The 24,660-nt window shown below is 35.4% G+C and overlaps 3 protein-coding genes across 3 annotated transcripts in view; all 3 read right to left on the reverse strand.

The window, feature by feature from the left end:
• Positions 1-24,660, reverse strand: part of LOC125253453 (urokinase plasminogen activator surface receptor-like) — a 551,125-nt gene that overhangs the window by 32,806 nt on the left and 493,659 nt on the right. The window lies entirely within an intron of this gene.
• Positions 1,063-2,341, reverse strand: LOC125253457 (lymphocyte antigen 6B-like). Its single transcript, XM_048167419.1, has 4 exons — positions 2,182-2,341; positions 1,986-2,105; positions 1,719-1,841; positions 1,063-1,386 (listed from the first exon to the last, which is right to left on the reverse strand). Exons 1-4 carry the CDS (start codon positions 2,228-2,230, stop codon positions 1,319-1,321), a joined length of 360 nt encoding a protein of 119 aa, XP_048023376.1. The 5' UTR covers positions 2,231-2,341; the 3' UTR covers positions 1,063-1,318.
• LOC125253450 (prostate stem cell antigen-like) lies at positions 5,272-7,086 on the reverse strand. The gene is made up of 5 exons (XM_048167409.1): positions 6,974-7,086; positions 6,762-6,881; positions 6,357-6,488; positions 6,048-6,155; positions 5,272-5,748 (listed from the first exon to the last, which is right to left on the reverse strand). Exons 1-5 carry the CDS (start codon positions 7,020-7,022, stop codon positions 5,558-5,560), a joined length of 600 nt encoding a protein of 199 aa, XP_048023366.1. The 5' UTR covers positions 7,023-7,086; the 3' UTR covers positions 5,272-5,557.

The following is a 24,660-nucleotide window of genomic DNA, read 5'->3' on the forward strand; positions in this document are numbered from 1 at the left end:
AAATGCCTTGTTGATGCTAGAGGTCAGAGGAGAATGGGCCGACTGATTCAAGCTGATAGAAGAGCAACTTTGACTGAAATTACCACTCGTTACAACCGAGGTATGCAGCAAAGCATTTGTGAAGCCACAACACGCACAACCTTGAGGCGGATGGGCTACATCAGCAGAAGACCCCACCGGGTACCACTCATCTCCACTACAAATAGGAAAAAGAGGCTACAATTTGCACGATTTGCACGAGCTCACCAAAATTGGACAGTTGAAGACTGGAAAAATGTTGCCTGGTCTGATGAGTCTCGATTTCTGTTGAGACATTCAGATGGTAGAGTCAGAATTTGGCGTAAACAGAATGAGAACATGGATCCATCATGCCTTGCTACCACTGTGCAGGCTGGTGGTGGTGGTGTAATGGTGTGGGGGATGTTTTCTTGGCACACTTTAGGCCCCTTAGTGCCAATTGGGCATCGTTTAAATGCCACGGCCTACCTGAGCATTGTTTCTGACCATGTCCATCCCTTTATGACCACCATGTACCCATCCTCTGATGGCTACTTCCAGCAGGATAATACACCATGTCACGAAGCTCGAATCATTTCAAATTGGTTTCTTGAACATGACAATGAGTTCACTGTACTAAAATGGCCCCCACAGTCAACAGATCTCAACCCAATAGAGCATCTTTGGGATGTGGTGGAACGGGAGCTTCGTGCCCTGGATGTGCATCCCACAAATCTCCATCAACTGCAAGATGCTATCCTATCAATATGGCCAACATTTCTAAAGTATGCTTTCAGCACCTTGTTGAATCAATGCCACGTAGAATTAAGGCAGTTCTGAAGGCAAAAGGGGGTCAAACACAGTATTAGTATGGTATTCTTAATAATCCTTTAGGTGAGTGTATGTGCAACATAGACAATTTTGCTTAATGTATTAAATGTAATTGGGCAGTTGTGGATTATAGGCATATTATTTCTAAGCATTTCAACCTTTTTAAATTTCACTAGTTGAATAACCAAAATAAATCAAATTTCCAGTCAGTCACAGAAATAACTGAGAAAGATGTGTAGGCTAATACATAAATATTTTATTACAGCAGTTTAGCACACTCTGTTTCCTTAATTCTTTATTACATTCTATAATAACTTTTATACATTTATACATCTGTTAGTGCTGATGCAGTAAATAAATTTTTTTTAGTTCCTTAAACCAAAGAACAACAGAGCAACAAACAAGCTGTATTCAGTAAATTAAATCAATTGTGTCTCATATTCAGTTTTTGTGCTGATCTTCACTAGAATCTGAAGTCTTGAATCTGGACTCACTGAAACAGGAAGTAGAAGAGCAGAGGAGAGAAGAGCAGGAGGAAGCTTCCCTTAAACACTCCATCTAATCAAGATGATAAAGAAAATTGGTGTTACTACTACTACTAATAATAATAGTTATTAAAAAATGGCATGTTTATTGTTGATCAATTTCATCAAAAATTTTTAAAAACAGTAAAAACTCTCAGAAAGCACTTGACTAATCCATACACTTTTCATGCTGTTCAAACTTTACACTATTTTTTCTACTCTTGATATTGTGCATCTTATGAACCATCACTTGTGTATTATTATTATTGTTTGTTTGAATTATTGAATGACTTTTATAATTCATTTCCTCATTTTATGTTACTGTAGGTAAAATCAAACTGCACACAGTCAAATGAGGAACAATACCTGCTGCATTGCAAAGGTCAGTGTCACAGCAGTGGAGAGACAACGTCCCTTCATCTATCTGATGGATCCCTGGTACACACTTATCTGCACACACTTTAGATGTGAAGAACACCTTAGAGGAACCTGCAAAAAAGACATAAACAGCCATATAATAAGATAAAATTATTCCAAGATTTGCAGTCATGTGAAGAGATCCACAAGTACTTTCTCTCCAGCTTCACTTTCAGTAAATTATTACAGCAGATTTCCACTTCACACTGGACTTACCAACTGTTTGTTCCAGTACACTCCTCGCACATTTAGAATATCCAACTGGGCATGTTTCCACTTTTGCTTTACAGGAACCCGTCGAATCAGGTAAGCACGAGTAACACCTGAGAGAATTTCCTTAAAAACGGAGAGAGAGACATTCAGTGACCTCAGTGTACCAAATAATACATTAAATACTTGCTGTTTTTTGTACCTCCAGTGAGAAAAATGAAAAGAAGAACGACAGAGACTCGCAGATCCATCTTGTGTCAGGAACAGAATGAAATCACAATGTTTCCGTTCCTTTAATGTCTGTTAAGGCTTGTTGGGAAACCATGTAAAGTCCTCCCCACGTAGAAGGCAATGTTCTTGTGACCTTGCGCAATGTTCCCTAAAAGTTCTCAAAAAGTGACGAAAATTCGGAACCTTTACAGAACATTCGGGAAATTCCTAAAAAAATCCTCTTTTGGTAATGAAAGTGCTGCAGTTCAAGGTTCCTTATATGACTTTTGGGAGACGTTCCATTTTGGTTATTTCATGGTAACCCCTTTTTTCATTGTTTGCCACATAACTTGCAAGAATATAAGAATATAAGAATATAATGCAACATTCACTTAAGTTACAATAGTTCAGTTCAGTAAGCTTTTACAGAAGTTATTAAACTTCAGTGTGTTGATTTTGATTTAAAAATATTTTGTAGTTCGTATTAATTTACCAAAACCTGGTTGTTACTACTTAAATGTTTTCTCCCAGACGATTTAACTTGGGGAAGACTCTGTCTGTGCACAAGTAAAACAAATACATTTGAAAATGATGTTAAAGAATGATTTGTATTACATTTTAACTTCCCCTGGGGCCAGTAGCAACATTTGACTTTGTCTATTCAAGTATAAATTGTGTAGACTACACGTGTTGCAGCAGTGTGGGTGAGTAGCTGACAGATGTGGGTATATTGTATTAAACTGTTTGCTTTCCAATAAAAACAGTCTCTGAGAAACTCAAGGAAATGCAAAAACTGTTGCAGCCATCCCCACTCTCCCCCTACAAAAGATGATCTGCTGCCATCTGGTGATAAATAATGCTAAATGTAGTTTTAAAATGTATTAAAATTTTATAACATTTTCCAACAGTTTCAAAAGGAAGAAAGCAAGTCCGGAATTAACATCAATTTATCAGTGCAGCAATTGTTATTACATTTTTGATCTTTTAGCTGTCGCCTATTTACTTTGTGAGAAGATGCAATGGAATGAAAGCCTGTTGACTGAATCATTCAGCCAGCGTCAGTGAACCGATCATCTCTCCCACGGCATGAAAACACGGATGAACATCAGAAGATATGCTGAAAGACACTGTACTTCATAATATTTATCATCTCGCTTGTAATCGAGACATTAACAAAGACATTTTCGTCATGTTAGGCATAAGATTAATGAATGTATACATATTGTAAACTCAGTTACTTTTCCTGATATAGCCTTCAGTAAATTCACTTAAAGGGTTTGTTCACCTAAAAATGAAAATCCTGTCATTAATTACTCATTTTTGGCCGGCTCCTGCATCAGCATCACACTCATGCGTCGTGCTGATCACGTGAACAGTGTCGGGGAGTTCACTAGAACCTGGAAGCACTGAACGTAAATAACGTATGAGAATGACACAGAAGAGAAGATATTGTTGAATAAAATCATTCTTTTTGTTTTTGCTAACAAAAAGTGTTCTTGCCACTTCATAAAATTAAAGTTGAACCACTGCAGTCACGTGGACTATTTTAACAATGTCTTTAGTAACCTACCTTTCTGAACCTTGAAAGTGTTGGTTAACATGCACAAAAATATCTTCATTTGTGTTCCAAAAGTATCATGCAGTATTATAGAATTAAGCAGTATTAAGCAAGGCTGATTTTAGGCCGAGTTTACTTTTTTCCCATCGAGGGAAGGGGGTGAGAGGGCCAAGTTTCGAGAGTCACGGTTCGCAAACTGACATTAAGTAATTATAAGAAAGTTTCTCTTAATTCTTAAACTTAAAGTTTTTCTTAAAGTTTTTACTCAGTTGTGACAAAAACGAGCTTCCATAATATGATTTTAACTAAATTAGAAAGCTGAGACTTTTTCAGTTACTTAGTAAAACAAAAATGTGTTTCTGGGTCAAAGTTATGGAATGTCAAGTCTGCCGAAATTAAAAATAAATAAATATACAAAGAAATGTAAAAAAGCAAAAATAAATAAATAGATATATAAATAAATATATGTTGGGGTCATAGTGACACCTTGTGGTGTAGCCTGTAGTCTTCAAAATTAACTTTAAAATAAAAATAATTTTTTGGAAGTTACATTAAAATGCAGTTAGCTCAAAAATATGAACCTGTGCGCCGCAAACTTCCGGGTTGGCCAACAAAAACACGTCATGCCTGAGGTACTCGATTGCAAAGAAATGTAAAAATACATAAAGGTAAAAATGTACAAATGAATAAATGTGGAAATGAACAAATATGGAAATAAATACATAAATAAAGAAATGTAGAAATAAATAAAAATCGAATTGAATAAATAAATCAAAGAAAATATATATATATATACATTTTTTTTTTTTTTTTTTTTTTTTTTGCTTTTCTATGTATATTTATTTATTTATTTATTTTGCTTTTTGGTTTTTTTTACATTTCTTTGTATATTTATGTTTTTATTTATTTTTAATTTCGACAGACTTGGCATTCTATACAAAGTGACTCAAAATGAGCAAGTTCATTATTGTGAAATTTTTTCAATATTTCGACAGACATATTCAGTGTTTCTTTTAACTCTTTCAGGGAGTTTAACATGAGTTCAGGGTATCCTCTCACTTGGTACATTACAATATTAAAGGTTAAAAAAATATTGTAGGAGCCATTTGTATTGTAAAGTTTTTGTTGTCCACTGAGGTGCGCTGTGACTCAGTATATTTTAGAAAACCTGGGTAACAAGTGTGCATGTTGGTAATCGGGAAGCACAGTTTTTCACCGCTCTACAGGGTAGTGTGTAAGAAGGTGGATTATTATGGATGGTTGTTTCCCACAGAATAAAACATTTAAAAAGACAATTGCGTCTTTTTTCTGTGAAAACAAGTCAGAATAAACTTTTTATATTTTATATTTAGTTTATATCTCGCAATTCTGACTTTATAACTCACAATTGCAACTTTATTACATGCAATTCTGAGATAAAGAAAATCAGAATTGTGAGATTAAAAAGTCGCAATTACCTTTTTTTATTTTTTATTATGTATCATCAGCATCAAGGAATGAGAGACAGGAAGTGGATTTAAGACAATGTTTATTCAATGGAACAAAAGAAAGACATTGTTTGCTTCTATGGACTCTGTTCACATTAAAAACTTGCTCACTCCTGTTATCAAAGACAAGACTCTTGTTGCTTTTGTGATCTTTAACTGCACAGGAAAATCCTTATATTGAGAACACAATTATTGTTTTACAAATTCAATACAAAAAATAAACAGATGATTTATTTATTGAATGAATAAAGAAATAATTCTAATATTTTCCTCTGATAGATGATTTGATATATGTATTATTGTAGGATGAAGAGCTGCTGGATTCAGTGCAGCAGGAAGTAGGAGAGCAGAGAACAGCAGAGGAACAGGAAGCTCTGGGAGACACTCTGAGCACCGTTACACAGGTTCCCCTCACAACATGAGATGCTCACAACATTTCTAACCGCTGTTGTAGCATCACAAAAGGATTTAGAGATACAGCCTTTTACCGTCGCTGTCACGCTTCCAGAAGTCTCTGATGAAAAGAAAAAAAAGGTTGATTCAGTCTATGAGTAACCATTTCTACTTGACCCACTCCCAGCAGGATTTGAACTGTGGTCTCCGGCATGGGAAGCGGGCGTGCTAATGAGGAGGCTAAAGACTGTAGTCTGTAGCGACAGTCGCTAGAGATCAGGAGAGTTTACACGCACAGCTTTTACTGGCCTACAACAGTTACATAAGCTGGGCATTGGTATATGATCTGTGTCATTTGTTTAAACCTAAGAGAGTTTAAAAGATCACGACTTTAATCTTCTTCCTTTTTCAGATTCTCACCTGTTGCTGTAATGCAGCGGTTTTCATCTCCTGAACAGCTCAATATGGCTGAGCAGCTCTCCCCATCACAAGTGTAGCATTTCTTTCCATTCGGGACATTAGAGGGTTCTACAGGAGGAAATAAAGTATTCTTTTATATTCTCATATCTAATACAACACTCCTTGAGCAGAAACAACTTAGTTACTGCTCAATTCAATCAGTTCACGGCGAGTCACACCCTTTTATTTTCTGATTAAATGTCCTTTGAAGTAAGATGAGTGTTGACTTAACAGAAGATAGTTATTTGCACAGTCGTTGAAGCATAATACCTGGAGCATTTTGGAGGTTACACAGGTCTGTGTTACAGCAGGATGTAGCTGTCCTGACAAGGCCAAAGTTTATGGACCCACTTTGACAGGCAGGAACACATCCTTTAGCCTGCACTTTAGAAGTAATGTCACCTAACATATGAATGAAACAGAAAAGATCAATTAAACTGGACAACTGATTTATAAATGTCAACATTTAGCACTTTTATTTATTTGTTTTTAAATACAAATCATAACAATCTGAGGGAAAACAAATAAAAAAAAAATCTATGTAGAATATTTTGTGATTGAAATTGTAAATTCCATCAGAAAAATGAATATTTTTTTCTGTTGCAGCTTGAGCAAATTATAGCAGCATCTCCATTAGTCAAATATAACAGTAAATTTAAGTCATATTGGACTTACCAACTTTTGTTATCCCTGTTGAACTCTCACACTGAGAATATCCACTGAGACATGTTTGTTCTGTTTGTCCCGTACAAGAACCTGTCAGACTCATGCACTCATAACAGCGGAGAGAGTGTCCTGTAGTAATAAAACAGAAACAGTGAGAGAGAGAACATCTAATGATCTGTATTAGTAATCAAAAACATCACAAACATTATTTGTCTTTGTACCTGCAGTGAAAAGAATGAAGAGAAGAAAAACTGAGATTTGCAGATCCATCTTTGATCAGGAGGAGAATGTAATAACGCACCTGTTTCAGTGTTCATTTTATATCTTATCAAAAGGGGAGGGTCTTTATGATAAAATGAAAGTTTAACAGAAGGCAGTTCTTGTAACAGAAACTTAAAAGGAAGGCATCAAGGTTTAAAAAAGAATTGCAAGAAATGTATAGGTTTACTTAAACCAACTTCCTTAAAGTGTAGTTGATCCAAAAATGGAAATTCTGTCATCTTTCATTGTCGATGTCAGTTTTATTTATATAGCACTATTAAAACAACACGTTGACCAATGAGCTTTACATCATCTCAGTGTCAAAACATAACACAATAATAATACAGTAATTCTTCTTATTATTATTGTTATCATCAACAAGACAAATACACCATGGCAAACAACTGTGTCTTAAGTTGTATTTTAAAAACATGTACAGATTCAGTATCCCTAACATGCAAGGGTAAACTATTCCAAATCTTGGTGCTACTACCAAAAATGCACAATTCCCTTTCTGACTTAACTTGGTACTTGGAATTTTAAGTTAATTTTGAGTTGTTGATCTCAATGTTCTTCCAGACTGATACTCAATTAGCAAATCTGATAAATAAGCCAGTGCAAGGCCATGCAAAGATTTATACACTAATAAAAGATGCTGAAAAAAATCAATCCTATACTGTACAGGAAGCCAATGTAGAGAGACCAAAGATGGAGTGATGTGTTTACGGTAATCTCTTAAACTCCAGGACCATTTTGGGGATTCCCACCTGGAATTGGCCTACCCAAATTGAAAAGCTTCCCATACCCACATACATTGCTCTAAATGCAAAATTGTGGTGTCATTTCACAGGAAACCCTAAAAGAATTTTGTCTTTATCATATTGTATGCAAGAGTTATTCAAATGCACCTGAAGGGAAGAATATAATGATCCTTTGGAAGATCATTCGATCTATGAATGTCACACAATTAATCTACATGGGCAAATTCCTTGGAATGATAGATTTCTTGTGATATATGACATGACTGTTTTGTGAAAAATATAAAAAATACTTATTTGTAGAAAATTTTCTTCGCAATCATCATGCGGAAATTCGTGTCTGGGATCAGTGCATATGTAAACTAAATTTTGCCGCCTTGTTTATCATAAAAACAAAAGTTAAAAGTATTCTCTGTAAAGTTTAGATTCTAAGATTTCAAATGATACCAAATATGGCAGGGGTCGGCAATTAAGCTTGGCATTGGGCCAAAAATATTTTCGCCACTACATGGTGGACCAGAACATAGTCAAAGTATAATTTAAGAAATGAATAAAATGAAACTAGAATTGCCTGTGGCAGACTGTTAAGGCAGAAACACACCAAGCCGACAGTCAGCCGTCGGTAGTTTTTGTTCGTCGGCCGACTAAGTTTTCTCAGTGTGTTCCACACCGTCGGCTGAAGTTGGTCCTCGTCTGCTTTTTTCGGGCGATTCAACATGTTGAATCGACGTTGGAGCTCGGTCCATTGGGCCATCTGATCATTCTGATTGGCCGTTCAGCTACTGCCACCTGCTGGTACAGAAAGGCATTTCATCTCATGCAGGCGCAGAGTGATGTGCTACTTGGCCATCGGCTATCGAGCGTCGGTTTGGTGTGTCAGAGAAACTTTGAACCCAGACGCTGCTGACGTGAGCCAACCCCGCAGTCTGCTTTCATCGCCACTAGTTCGTCAGCGTCGGCTTGGTGTGTTCCTGCCTTTGCAGTGTATTTTGTAACTGGTATTGAGCTGTTTAAATCCTGTAGTAGGACAGTTATTAACAAAAAGCCACATTTGTGTGGCGGTGTCCGGGTTTTACACTGGATAAATTAATAAAGCAGAGTAGTGACATTTAACCTGTGAAGTATCTTCATTCACCAGCTTGCAACACAGACAGTTTTGCTAAAACACACATATGTAGGAGATGCGAAATGGATAAAAATGACTCAAAAAATAAAAGAAGACTTGAATAAGCCCATTAATGGCATGTTTGAGTCATGCTCATAACAAACTCTGTTTTATTTCCTCTTTCCATATTGTGAATAATAGATGTGTATCATTTTAATTTGCTTGTTACAAAATGGAGCCTAACTTATTGTAATAATGATTTGATGTAGCCTATTTTTACACATTTAGAAGTATTCCTTGGCATCCTCACATACTAAACTGCATTTTTTTTTAATTGTTTGCGTACGCTATTACATTGTGTGCAGAGTGATGTTAACATTTAAGCTAGCTGGTGAGAGAAAATGGCACTATCAAAGAGTCTAAAGAGGAAAGTTGACAGCAAAAATAGGGCATACAAAGAAGAATGGAAAGACAACTATGCGCTCATCCTACCTAGTTTTGTGAATGCAAAGCGGGTCCACTGAAATATGGGGTGATTAACAATCTTGCGGCAGCATTTTGAACCTTTTGCAGCTGTAGGACAGATGCTTGACTACCCTTGTACAGCGAATTACAGTAATCAAGTCTGGATGATATGAGAGCATGGATTGCAAATTCAAGGCTCTTAAAAGTCAGACATGATTTCATCTTGGCCAAATTTCTCAAAAGAAAATAAAAACTTGACTTTACCACATGATTTATTTGTGTGTTCAACTTCAGGGAGCTATCAATATAAACACCCAAGTTTTTGATGCATTCTTTAACAAACATGCAGTATGGATTCGGAGAGGAGGGGGGTCTTTGTGTATAAAAGGTTGGGAACCACTGCCCTAAAGTAGCTGCAATTCAGTATATATGACCAACACCAACACACTGGATGCTCATGATTCATCCTGTTTAAACAGTTTCATTTTCTCTGAAATCATTAAAGATCAGACTTTGGACACTATAAAAGACAAATTCTTTAATGATCCTAAAACACATCAGAGTGAGTTTCATCATTTTGATCACATTCACAAGCACTAAAAAGATAAAAGTTGTTTTTTCCCCCAAGTTTTAAAAAGATCAAAGTATCATGCCAATTACACAATCAGTTCAAAAATGATCAATACAAAACAACAACTGCTCTGAAATAACAAAAGATGCATACCTGACATTAGAAAAATACATTATATATATATAATTTTTCTTCTGATGTCAGGTATGCATCTTAAATTAGAAAAACTTTGTTCTTTTTCTTTTTTTTTTTCTGGTCCAAAATAATAAAAATATCCATCCATGCATTTTCCAAACAAATTAAAGAACAAAAAAATTGGGCTAACACAAACAAAGCACAGTGTCAGATAAAATAATTTGAAGATCAAATAGTTAGAGAAAATGTTTTAGGTTGAGCAATTCGGCACAGAAAAGCAGGTACCTGGATGCCAAAAAATGAGACAGACTCAAAGTGCAGTTCAATCATTTGGCACACACTTTATTGTCCAGAGTTGCATTATATAATTAGAATATAAGAAGTGAAACTAGCAGTTCAGTGACTGAAGTACATAAAAGGAATATAAGGTCACTCATTACTATGACGTGAGGCCTGCATCTCTTTAAGGTGTACAGAGAAAGATCACATGATGAAAAGGGCACAGGATGTTTTTGGAATCTCACACACAGAAAAATGGTTTAAAGGAAAACGTGATGGAATCCAGAAAGGGACTAAAGTCCCTTTAGGGCAAGTCCTTGGCAACAATCTTTGGAACGCCTCTGGGGCATCTAATTCAGTCGTGCAAGAGCAGGTCCTATCTCTTTGAACAGAAAATTCTCCAAAGCTGTTCACCAAGTTAACAATTAATATTTGAAATCACCAATGAAATCTGACAACTATCTAACAAATTTTGTTTCTAAGCACTCAAATCATGACAAAAAGAAAACAAAAATGCATTTTTTAAGGCTGGACAAGCTTAATGCCTATGTGCAGTCAAAAGTGCATTTTTTTTTATTTTATTATTTTTTTTTTTTACATTTTTAGAGAGTATTTAATAATGAAAAAAAACTGTCTTTAATAATGAACTCAAAAAGGAAACACACAGATTACCATGAGCACCTAATACTAAAACTACCAGCCAAGACAATGAACTGAGGAAGCGAGGAAACGAAGGGCTTAAATACACAGAGAGACATAATGATTGACAGGTGATAAATGTAATTAAACCTAAGGGAACTAACTTGGAATTAATAAAAACTGAACTGGAGACACAAGTGACAAACAAGGCAACTAGCCTAATTCTGACTGACATGAAATAAATAGTTTTGAAACAAAAATTATATTACGCATGTAACAATAATCCACTGAAGGAGAGTTGAGTTGTTCAGTTTTATTTAACCAATGTGAGGCTGCGGAACGTTGTTCTCCCTGTTTGGTATCATTTGAAATGTCTCAGTGCGACTGGTACAATGTTCTCATTCCCAGAGAAATAGACCAAAGAGAGCTTAACAATACTTTGCTTAAACCGCGCACACTTAACTTAACGATTGTAAGGCCGATTATAAATATAAATTGATACTTATGACTGATCGCGCTCAAACGCGTCCAGTCAGAGCCAGTTGCGTTCAGTCTGCGATTACAGTCGGTGTTCAAATTCCATGTGTGAGTATATAAATCGGCTCCCGTCAAAGGAAACAATCGGTATGTGTGTTCAGTTCAGTCTTAGAATGTTTCAACTAATCGTTAGGTGTGTCCCCGGTTTTACACTCTTAAAAATAAAAATGTTTTGCAGTGAAGACATAGAAGAACCATTCTGTGTTCCCCAATACCTTTCAGTGAACAGTTCTTAAAATAACCATTTTCTTCTTAAATGGAAGATTTAGAGTTAATAATCTAAAGAACCCTTTTCCACTATAAAGAATCTTTTGTGCAATAGAATGGTTCCATAAATATTAAATGTTCTTCATGGAATCAGATGCTAATAAAGAACCTGTATTTTACTGTGGAGGGTGTGTCCATTCCCAGAAGGCGTGTGCTCTCACGACTCACTGATATTTCTACATCTGTTGCTTTGTCTTGCCCACGCTCTTGTCCAGTGTATTCTTTATCTTCCCAGACCCTTATAGGTTATTTAGTGTTAGTGTGTTCAGGTGTTTTTTCAAGTGCTATTTCTAGAAAGTTCCCTCAGTGCCGCACATATATTGCAATATTGCACTTGACTATTACGTTCTTGTCCTTTTCTCTGAAAGTAATGGGAGTACATGTCCATCTCACAAATGTAGAATCCGTCTCTGCAGTCATCTCAACTATCGAATTCCAGCAGCAGGAAATAGACACTATTTTACCTGCAGATTTTTTTTGCTCTGGTGCTGGAATGTCTTGCGGTGCTGGTAAAAAATAAAACCAACACCACTTAATTTCGGGTTAAAATGCGTCGTTGTAACGTGCGTTTCTGAGATTGTAATGATTATAATATTACCCAAATTTTATTAGTAATGCGTTATATTACTGCGTTACAGCAAAAAAGTAATATATTACTCTAATATAATTACTTTTGTAACGCCTTACTCCCAACACTACCATCACCAGTTTTTGGCAGTTATCTGTGTATTACAAAGATATAAGTACTACAATAGGTTGGTAAATTAACATTATATCAGCTAAAGAAATGTTTTTGTTGTTGTTGTTGTTTTTACTGTGAATTTAAGTAGGCTATCTGTAAATATGGAAGCCCTGCACCGCATGATAGAAAAAAAAAGAAAACTTATGGTGGGGAGAAAAAAGAAAACTTATCTCGTAATATTTCAAGATATTAATTAAGTCGTTATTTCGACATAACTCGTTATTTCAACATAAGTCATTATTGTATATCAAGTTTAATAAAAGACACACAATTTAATGTCTTCCGTGGCGCAATAGTAGCGTGTTCGCTCACAGTTTTAGCTTTTACTGCGATCGCTGTGGTTTCAAATCTGCCTTTTGCCGAGCTTGCTCTTCTCTATTTGCCCATCACATAGGCTATCACATCAGAAAGGCACTTATTTTTAATAAAAATGAAAATAATGTACTAAAAGTGGAAGTAAACTGCCTAACGAGTGTTTAATAATATTAAAAGTATTTATTGGGTAGGGTTAGGCGAAGGTGTTGTGTGGGTTTTTGTTCTTCCAATATGGCCGCATCCATTTAATACTTTTAATAAATATATATTCTATTTACACTAAGTGAGGATAGCAGCATTTTCTCATTTGATATTAGCCACTAGAGGGCAGAATAAGACAGGGAATCAATAAAAGAACGCATTGACCAACTGTTACAAGTTGGTGCTCCAAAATCCCAGAGGTTAATCGCGGGAATTTGCATTCATTCACTGTAAAACCCAACAAGTTAAGGTAACTCATTTCATTTGATGAAACCGATTACCTCAATTCAGTTCATTAAAAAAAAAAAAAAACAATGTTATGAGTACTCTGAACTTATTTTAATTGATTCCACTAAAACAAGAATATTTCTTAATATACAATTAAACTTTACACTGCATTTATAGCTGAAACTTTCATCCAAAACTGTGGCTGGAAGTCAGTTTTAGCTTTTGTTTCTCTGTTCTGTTCTAATGCTCAATCATCACTTAATTAATCACTTAATTATACAATTATTATCCAATTATCATGCTGGGAAAAGAGAAGACAGAAGTGCCAGCAGAGCAAATACTGTACCAGGCTAAGCTCACTGTTTGTGAAATATAGGAAGAAAAATACTGAATTGGGTTTTATATTAATGTAACTTAGATGGGAACTGTAGACCTTATGCGCCAGAGAAACGTGCGTGCAGCCATCTTGAGAATTTTGTATTTGAACTTCCATTTTTGCAGTAGCCCTATATATTTCTATGGCATCACTGTGAAAGAATAATTAGTGAAGTGGATTTACTTATTGTAGAGTTAAGAAAAGTTATCATGAGCATTGTAATATTTAAAGCAGATGTCTTAATGTCAGTAGACCAGGAAGATTTTAAAACGATCAGTTAATTCATAAATACATAAGATTGCTGTGGAAATTCAAACCGGGAGTCAAAAGACAGCAGGGCTACATAAGGTCAACGAGTATAGAGGGTTTGCACGTGACATCACCGTCAGCCGTTAAGACTGCAGCCACGCTCACTGAGTGGCAGCATTGGTTTTCAGCGTGAATGCCGCGAAAAACACACAAAACACATCCAAAACGGGAAAGAGCTTTGTTGACTGTACAAATAGCTTTGACATAAAACCTGAGGTATATATTTAAAGACTGCAAATGGATCACTGCAATTCACAGAAACAGCTGGACTCCAGGCAGAGAAACATGGATTTGCAGTTATCATTTTGTGTCAAAATGTTGGCTTTTGAGATAAAATCATACCGTATATTGTATTGTTATATATTATGTTGACAACTCATCAACTAAATATTTACCATCTTAAATTCTACATAATTGGGTGTTTTTAAATAAACACTGACAAAAACTATACAAGTTTTAGGGCTGGATGATATGATGATATATAACATTGATATAAGTGATTACTCGGATTTAAACCGACCTATATTGTAATTATATAAAATATTCACAGGCAGATTTGCTTTATATATGTCCCTGTGTCGAAATCAGGCACATATAAATGTCAGGAAACACGATTCCTGGCTGCATGTCAATTTCCATGGATTAGGTTTATTTGACAAGTTGTAAGGAATACTTTCGAGCCCAACTGTCACGAATGCGACTCCCACAGTGCATCCTCCGGACCGCCGGAGGGAGCCATCACCTGAATATTGACTCACAACCATTCCGGACTCCATCTCCCATAGGCCCTCATTCCTGGGACTGATTGCGTTTACACCTGCTCTGCATCACATTCACACTATTTAAGACGCGCACACACACATCCATTGTGAAGTCTTGATTTGCTGTGGTGATCATTTCTGAGCGTTTATTTTGTGGACTGATATCTCGTTATTACCTGGACTGTTTACCTCTGGTGAACCTTTGCCGTCTGCCCTGATTCCTGCCTGTTTACTGATCTGTGATTGTTTGCCGCCTGTCTTGATCCTTGCCTGTGACCTGACTCTGATTCTCTGCTGTCAGCCCCGACCATTGCCTGTCCTTGTTTACGGTACTGCCTTGCCCTTGTTTGTATTTGGCATTGTGTTAATAAAGCTGCAAATGGATCCACACTCTACTGACCCATCATTACACCAACCTTTAGTGTAATCGTTTGTTTTACTCAAGTTTTTGCAGTTTCCTCTATTAAATCCAGTCACGCAGCAGGTTCTTTTACCACTCAGTCCAGCTGAAGGAGCGCGTTCCGGCGGGAAAGTGATGTCAATGCATACCCTCTATAGACCTTATGTAATCCCGCCCACTTTATCCATTTCCGGTGAACGCGATTGTCTTTCGACTTCCGCCTCAAATGCCACAGACAGAGGAAGTGTAATCAGCGCTACAAACCAAAGATAATTTGTCAGTATAAGTAAACTTTACATTATACAATGTATCGCATCCTTCAAGGATCGCCACTAGTGACTGGAAGGATGACATGAGAAAGTGGCCAGAAATAACGTAACGGGGGAATATACATTTAATTAATTTGTGCTGTCCCTTGGAGTAGATGGTGTTGCTATGAAAAACTACAAGAGCACTGAATCCTACCAGTACCTTCACAGTGGTAAAGTGGTCTTGTATTATTCCACCAAGTAGGCCTGAAAGACCTGGTATTTCTGAAGGCTGATGTTCAGCCTAGTCAGTCCAGCAATCAAGCACACTCGGCCTGGGTACTGGTGACAAACCTGGGAGCAGTAGAGACAGCAGGGTGCTCTTGCATCGCTGGCCTGGGCAAGTCATGTAGCCATGCAGCTTCAATTTTATGGAAGGTGAGAAAGTATGATGTTAAATTTAGGGCTGTCAAAATAACACGTTAATTTCGATTAATTAATCTGAGAAAAAATAACGCGTTAAGAAAAATAACGCAGATTAATCCATTCCGTATTGACCTTTGAACCTGGAGCCGTTCTAGCCATCATTCGTCTGTAAAATGAAGGAGGGAGATGACTGCTGCGCTGACGGACAAAACGAGCAGAGCTCCTCCCTCGTCCACGCGAGCTCTCTTTGTCTTCAAAGTAAGCACCTTCTTTGCACTCTCTCTACCTCGAACATAATAATCTAAATCAACTGACACGATGCTAAAAGTTCGTAAGACCGAATCCATGTTTCACGAGGCGCATTCAGAGAATGTTTTTTCCTGAATAACCGTTGGGTGTGAATAGTGCTCAAAAGAACGTCACCTCATCTTCTCTGACAGGCGCCCTGCACGTGCAGCTGACATAAACCACACTTTCAGTAAACAAAAAGAAAGTCCTATCCAGTGGTGAAGTGTTTTCTGTGTTGACAAATCTTTTACGATGTCCTAATGACAGTCGCGATTCGCACGCAACGCGTCAACGTCCGCTAATGTCCAATTCGCGACCTAATGACTCATTTGAACAGATTCATTTTAATGAATCATGACAACAACAGATCTGTCCACATGGTCTATAATGAATCATTTACTCAAACAACTCTGAAATGAGAAAATAAGTGTGCTTACCCCATTTAGCAAGAGTGGTAAGTAAAATAGCCTTAATAATCCAGAATATTTTCAGGTTATTTAAATGACAATGTGTAGTAAATTAGGCCTACCTATAAAATCAGTTATTTTAGACTGGAGTGAGGTGAAACCAGAACAAAGCAAGTTGTTGTTAGCTAGGTGCATTCAATTGTATATGGTAGAAAATTATATTATTAGTTAATATAACTTCTAAATGCTACTTTTTAATACTTTTCAGGTTTAGCAAAAAAGCATCTTCTCTTACAAAGCTATAAAATCACTTTTTTTTTTTTTTTTGCAAAGAGGGCAAGAATGAATTACAGTGAGAGTGATGGGTACTTTATTGTCAGTATCGGGCTCGCAGATCACGTGGGTAGGGCACTTTTTACTGTTTGTGTGGATGACCATGTCTGTCACCACCGAAGACCATTTTTGACCCAGGAAAAACCCTGCATTGATTCATTTGAATTGAAATATTTAATACTTTCACAGCAAAAATTATGTATGCGATTAATTTAGATTAATTAATCACAGAGTATGTAATTAATTAGATTAAAATTTTTAATCGATTGACAGCCCTAGTTAAATTATTAGATGACCTTTCATAGTATACAATTATCTTTTAAGGTTTTTATGATTTATCTAGCCAGAAAATAGAATATTATGGGAAAACTTGACCCACGTGATGTAACATGAAATTTATACCATTAGTATATCAGTACATGATCATATAAACAGAATAAAATATATACTCTAAAAAATGCTGGGTTAAAAACAACCCAAGTTGGGGTGAAAATGGACAAACCCAGCAATTGGGTTAAATGTTTGCCCAACCTGCTGGGTAGTTTTATTTAAACCAACTATTGTTTAAAAATTGCTATATGGCTAGCTTAAAATGAACCCAAAATAGTTGGGAAATTAAAAACCAGATGCAATTAGAGGCAACAATAATAGACAAAAGGTGAATGTTTATTAATAAGCTTTAATATTTTATTAACATAAATTTAATAGTTTAATAGTTTATTAATAAAAATTAATTAATAAGCAATTTAATAAATGTTTATTGTTTAATAATTATTCATTGAACATTAATAAATGTTCATTTCCAACATACTTTGGGTTAATTTTAATTAAGCAATACAGTAATTTTTAAACAATAGTTGAGTTAAATAAAACTACCCAGCAGGTTGGGCAAACATTTAACCCTACCACTGGGTTAAAACAACCCAATTGCTGGGTTGTCCATTTTCAACCCAACTTGGGTTGTTTTTAACCCAGCATTTTTTAGAGTGTAGCCTTCTGGGTAATGTGGGTAATACTAACATGCTGTTTGACATCCCAGATAATAAGCAATGATCGAAATAATGTTAAATTAATGTTAATGTGTCAATGTTAACCTCATTGAATCAATATCACTTTTGCACCCTCAATTGATGTTGTAATGTAATGGCATTGAATCAATGTTTGCACTCTCAGAAAATGAAGCACAACTACAACTGACTTAAAGCCACACAGCCTGAAATTAACTGAAAATAAAAGAAGACAATAAATCTTTCAAAATCTCAGCAGAAGTTCTTTTTGAGAATTAACAGAGGTTTAGATGTTGATGTTTTATTGAAAATTATCAGTGTTTCCTTTAGTTTGGCTTTTTGTGTGAGTTTGTGGTCTTTGTAACAGTGTTTACCAAAACACATAATTTGATGCAAAGAAACCAGAAACAAAATGATCAGGTGATATAGTTTTCATCATCATAAACATTGCAGTTTTTATGCTGTTGTTAACAGACATGGTATAATAAATAAACATAAAATAACCATTGCCCTAGATTCAAAATTTGAATTTACCTTGGCATAGTTGAATAACAAGAGTTCAGTACATGGAAAAGACATACATTGAGTTTCAAACTCCATTGCTTTCTCTTTCTTATGTAAATCTCATTTGTTTAAAAGACGTGTTTACGTAACAGTCGGGGTGTACGCCCCAATATTTGCATAATGCCAGCTCATGTTCCCAACATTATGAAAGGCATTAGAAAAGGGCAGCCAGTAACGTCTGGATCCGCACAGGTGAATCAACAGACTAGGTAAGCAAGAACAACAGCGAAAATGGCAGATGGAGCAATAATAACTGACATGATCCATGATATCATGATATTTTTAGTGATATTTGTAAATTGTCTATCTAAATGTTTCGTTAGCATGTTGCTAATGTACTGTTAAATGAGGTTAAAGTTACCATTGTTTCTTACTGAATTCACGGAGACAAGAGCCGTCGCTATTTTCATTTTTAAACACTTGCAGTCTGTATAATGCATAAACACAACTTCATTCTTTATAAATCTCTCCAACAGTGTAGCATTAGCCATTAGCCACGGAGCATATAGCCTCAAACTCATAGAGAATCAAATATAAACATCAAAATAAATACTTTACTCACATAATTCGAAGCATGCATACAGCATGCATGACGAACATCTTGTAAAGATCCATTTGAGGATTATATTAGCTGTGTGAACTTTGTAAATGTGCTGTAATATAATCAAGAGCTCGTGTGGTAGGGAGCACGCGTCTTAAAGGGGCGGCGCGCTGAAAAAAAACAGTGCATAGTTAATGATGCCCCAAAATAGGCAGTTAAAAAAATTAATTTAAAAAAATCTATGGGGTATTTTGAGCTGAAACTTCACAGACACATTCAGGGGACACCTTAGACTTATATTACATCTTGTGAAAAAGCATTCTTGGGCACCTTTAAATCAAAGACTAGACACAGAAAGAGATCAGTGAATTAGACCAAGATGATTACAGCATCATCACAACAGGCAAAAAAACTGATCAACTTCATGTTGGCTTTTTCCTGCCATAACAACTTTGCTTTATAAACACTCAGTTACAAGCAGCCAGAGAAAGCTAATGTAAAAGAGTCAAGAGCTCAACTAAAGCAAATTCAATACATTTTTATTTTCAATAAAACATCAACATCCAAATCTGTTAATTCTCAACAAGAACTTCTGCACTCGAAAAAATGATTCTAGCTGCTTGCTCAGTTTATTTAAATAAAATAAGCTGAACCAACACAAATCTTTAGTTTTTTACTTAATTGGCATTTGCACTCAATTGTATTATGTTAAATGAAATTAAATTTGCAAATTGTTAGGTTAACCTAAACCATTTGTGTTGGGACTACACAAATCATTTATGTTGCATTGATTGAAACTGGGCAGTGGATTTCTAGTTCCCAGCATGCTTTGCGTACGGATAGATCGGGACAGTAAATGTTGAAATTAAGTGCTGTTTAATGTGTTTTTTAGGAAAGGGAAATACATTTTAAAGTTTGATGTTCAGTTATATTTGACATTTAAAAGAGTTTATGTTATGTCGATTTTTATGAGGTTACCATTATGCTGAAGTGTAGACCTTGTGGTTAGGCTATTGGTGGCTACATGAAATAAATTTATGTTGTTCTCAACAAGCTTTAACTGTGCTAAGGCCAGTGATGAGAAGTTCTTTACCTGATCATTACATGCATGCTACAAATGTTTCACAGAAAACTTGAGCAACTCTGCACAAGGGCACCAGTCTGAATTGCAATAGCACTGGTTGGATCAACAAGAGTGAATTATGTTCAGGAAACATTCACAGAATACGTCAAATGAAACTGGTGTGATCTCATTCAATTAGGATGAATTTTATTCATCAGTACAATTAACCTAGCTTAAGTTCAAATAAATCAGTTCAACTGTGTGGAAATAGGTGTCATAATTGAATTAAGTTAGACCAACAAGTTATTTTTTTGAGTGTGTACATGTATGAAAGAAATAATGTCAAACTGGTTTGTGAACTGGTTTCACATTCGTTGTGGCTGAAGTAAGTTGTAGTTCTTGAGTTTCTGCTCGTCTCTTCTCTTTTTTTCTGGTCTTGTTTCTCTGTCCTTCAGTGATTCTGATTATCAGGTGTTCATCAGTGTCTGAATTCACTCAATTCTTTTCATTCACTCTGTCAAGTGGACTATATTAGTGAACTAATGTAGGGAATAGTGAATGAGGGTATAGGGTGTGATTTAGAACACAGCCTCTGAGTGTCGACTTTGAGCGTTGTTAACTCTTTGTTAGCATTGTTAAAAAAAAAAACAGTATATTCCTGTAGGCTACTTTCTCAAAAATGAAAAATATTACCCATAATGCACTGCTTTCTACAGTATATTCCTGTTTTAATGGAAAATGGTTTGTTACTGTCAGAATTTCAGCAGTTATATGTGTGTGTTCTTCAAGGGGAAAAATTAAAAATCTCTTTCTGTTTCAAGAAGTGCCTACTTTTGTTAAACTTTCATTTTCTCATGAAAACACTCCCCTTTTGAAAAAAACTATAAAATGAGCTCTGAAACAGACGTTATTTCATTCACCTCCTGATCAAAGATGGATCTGCAAATCTCAGTTTTTCTTCTCTTCATTCTTTTCACTGCAGGTACAAATAAACAAAAAGACAATGTTTTCTTTGTTTCATTGGATCTCCCTCTCACTGTCTCTGTTTCATTACAGACAAAGACAAATAGTTTGTGATGTTTTTAATTACTAATACAGATCATTAGATGTTCTCTCTCACTGTCTCTGTTTTATTACTACAGGACACTCTCTCAGATGTTATGAGTGTAAGGGTCTGAATGGTTCTTGTGCAGATCAAACAGTACAAACATGTCATAGTGGATATTCAAAGTGCATGAGTTCAACAGGAGGAACACAATTTGGTAAGTCCAATATGATTGAAATTTACTGTTATATTTCACTGATTGACTGATTAGAGATGCTGCCACTATTTTCTGGTGCTGCAACAGAACAGATACTCATTTATGATTTCAATCACAGAATAATGCACATATATTTCTGATATTTGATTTATTTTCTCTCATAATGTTATGATTTTTTTAATGTTTGAATGAGAAACATGCTACATTTTGACATTTATAATTAAATTTTCCATCAAAATAATGTGCAGTTTAATTGGTCTTTCCTGTGTCATTCTTGTTTTTTAGGTGACACTAATACTAAAGTGAAGACTAAAGATTGTGCTCTTGTCTGTCAAAGTGGGTCCTTGAACTTAGGATATATAAAAACAACTACTTCCTGCTGTGACACAGATGAGTGTAATCTCCAAGATGCTGCAGATATTGTCCTTCAATGATCATGTGCAAATGACTATCTTCTGTAAAGTCATTTTACTTCCAAATGACATTCAATCAGGAAATAAAACAGGGTGTGGCTTTCTGTCATGAACTGACTGAATGGAGCAGTTAAAGGAGATTTATTTTATACAGAAAAAATTATTAAAATAATTCCTGTTTTCCTCCCGTAGATCCCTCTAACATCCCCAATGGAAGGAAATGTTACTACTGTGATATTCAGAGCTGCACAAACACATTGATCTGTACAGGGGACGAAGACCGCTGTGTTCAAATAACATGTGAGAATCTGAAAAAGGAAGAAGATTAAAGTCATGATCTTTTAAACTCTCTTAGGTTTAATCATTTGACACAGAGATCACATATACCAATGTCCAGCTTAGACTGAATCAACCTATTTTCTTTCTTTCCATCAGCAACTTCTGGAGGCCGGTCAATGGCGCTAAAAGGCTGTGCCTCTAAATCACTTTGTGATGGCATAGAATATGATCTTGGTGTTGCGAGCGTCTCATGTTGTGAGGGGAACCTGTGTAACGGTGCTCAGAGAGTCGACCAGAGATGGGAGCTTTAGAACAATTCACTGGTGAGTCAATTGTGCTGTGGATAACCTACTGAAGGAGACAGTCGTGTACTTTTACATGAGAGAAGGGGTACGTCGCCACCACAAAAAAATTAATCTCTCGTTTTTTTATAGCTTTTCTTATCCTTTGATATGTTTCTTATCAATCATTGTTAACTTTTTCTTTTACTGTCCTGCGTTCTGATGACATTGAATATATTCTTGATATATATTGTGTAGTCATTGTATACAAAGTTTATGTTATTAATGTCATCTACTGTTTACAAGCATAATAAAAATGTATTAAAACTATTCACTCACTTTCTCCTGGAGATTAAGGACTATGTGCAAACAATTTTCATCTCACTATATTATTAAAATATTTACTGTAATATTTATTTTCACAATTTTTAACAACTTTAAAGATGAACACAAATTCAGTAATTATAAGCTATAATCTGAGCTTTTACTTTTGCTGTCTTAGGTTTAGGAAAACTGTGTGACTCATAATAGACGATCAAACTCAAGTGGATGCACAACAGTACACTAACTTATTTCTTACATTTCTAATTATTACTAAAAAGAAAGAAGAAAGAAGACTTTAATTTTATTACTTACCTTGTCATTTGCAAGATTTTCCTTCACCTGAAAAACTGTTCTGTGTTTTGTTGTTTGTCTTGAAGTAAAGTACTGGATTTTTGTAGGATCTTATCATTACAAATGATTACTAAAAGACTTGGAAAAAATACAAAATAGACACTCGATATTTAATATTTCAACATGAATAACAAAAATACAAGAACAAGTATTAAAAACAACACCAGTGATTTGATTGTTATTGAAATCACTGCCTGTTAAACAAAACATTACAAAATTAAAAATATATTAATTCATTTAAATTTTTTTACTAAAAATAAGGATGAATGATTCACAGGTAAGATAACATCTCATCAGCCTTAGCAGCTAGCAACAACAGTCATTTAAAATCCAGAAATTACATAAATAAAATATTATAAATATTATAAACATTAAACATTATTTGATATTTAAAAAATAGCCTTGGATATTTCATCCACAGTCTGTTCTAGCCTGCTTCCCAACCTGCAGCCGAACCACAAACAATGATGTTTTGACTTCCATAGTAGGGGGAAAAAAATACTATGGAAGTCAATTGCAACCATCAGCTGTCTGGTTACCAACATTTACATTTGGATCAACTTGAGGGTGAATAAATGGTGACAGAATTTAAATTTTTGGGTGAACTATCCCTTTAAGGCTTGCATTTTTATGGGCTGGAATTCAAAATGGTTGTATATTTAAGCTGTGATTATTTCAATTAAAAATATTTCAGACACATTTTCATTATTAAAAATTCAATAATTTATATTCACCGTTAAGATTTCACTTCCAAAATATTTCGTTATGTTTAAAAATACAACCTATAAAATTCGACTGGCAATTTTCAGTCCATTTTATTTCGCTTTACAAATTCGCTTCCACAAATTCAGATGTTCAACATTTCACATCCGGGAACTGCAGGAAAACCAGTGGAGTACCGATGCATGATCTCCATCTGCTGTTAGTCTTCTTCACCAGCAGGTGCCGCTAGCGGCTGTTTACGAAGTCCAGAGTACGGCTAGTAAGTCATCATTCATTCGTTCATTCATAAAACGGATTTACAGAAATGGAGCAAGTGGTAAGTGAATGTGTAATGATTATCAGGGCCAGTATGAATGCAGAAAAGCTGATAAAGACACTAAAGCTGCATTTATGTTTAATTCAGTGTCTTTATGGTTACTTTCACTGTGTAGACTACAGCTTTCTCTACAGTGAACGAGAGTATAACGTTGTTCCCTGATGCTGGTGTACAGATCAAACGTTAAATCTGAGGTAGACATTTATTTCTCTCTGTTGTTTAGTTTCCTTAACTTTATATCGCGGCACTGTGTTGTAATACTAGGGTTTCCCTCATGTGTCATAGGATTCCCCTGCCGTCAGGACATATAAAACTCTTAACACAGCTAAATGGACTCGTACAGTGATATAAAAGACCAAACATGCACCTCATTTGTGATGTAAGTTGTACTATAATTATAGGCTCCAAGAAAGCAGATACTGGCATAAAGTTGGTCTGACGCTGAACGTTTGATATTCGCAAATTTAGGGACCGTCTCTAAAGTTTGGTATTCACGTTTCTACCTTCAATAGCGTTTAAAGAGAATGACTTACAGTCACAAAACCAACTGTAAGTGTTCATCTAGGTCTCAGGTATGATGCAAACCTTTTAGATTTTTGATGTTTATTAAAATAAAAGGTAACACTTCATATTAACTAGTTAATATGAACTAACAATGAACTGCACTTCTACAACACTTATTAATCTTTGTTAATATTAATTCTAGCATTTACTAATACATTATTAAAATAAA

Source organism: Megalobrama amblycephala, linkage group LG18 (assembly GCF_018812025.1).
Source record: "Megalobrama amblycephala isolate DHTTF-2021 linkage group LG18, ASM1881202v1, whole genome shotgun sequence".
NCBI classification, from domain to species: Eukaryota; Metazoa; Chordata; class Actinopteri; order Cypriniformes; family Xenocyprididae; genus Megalobrama; species Megalobrama amblycephala.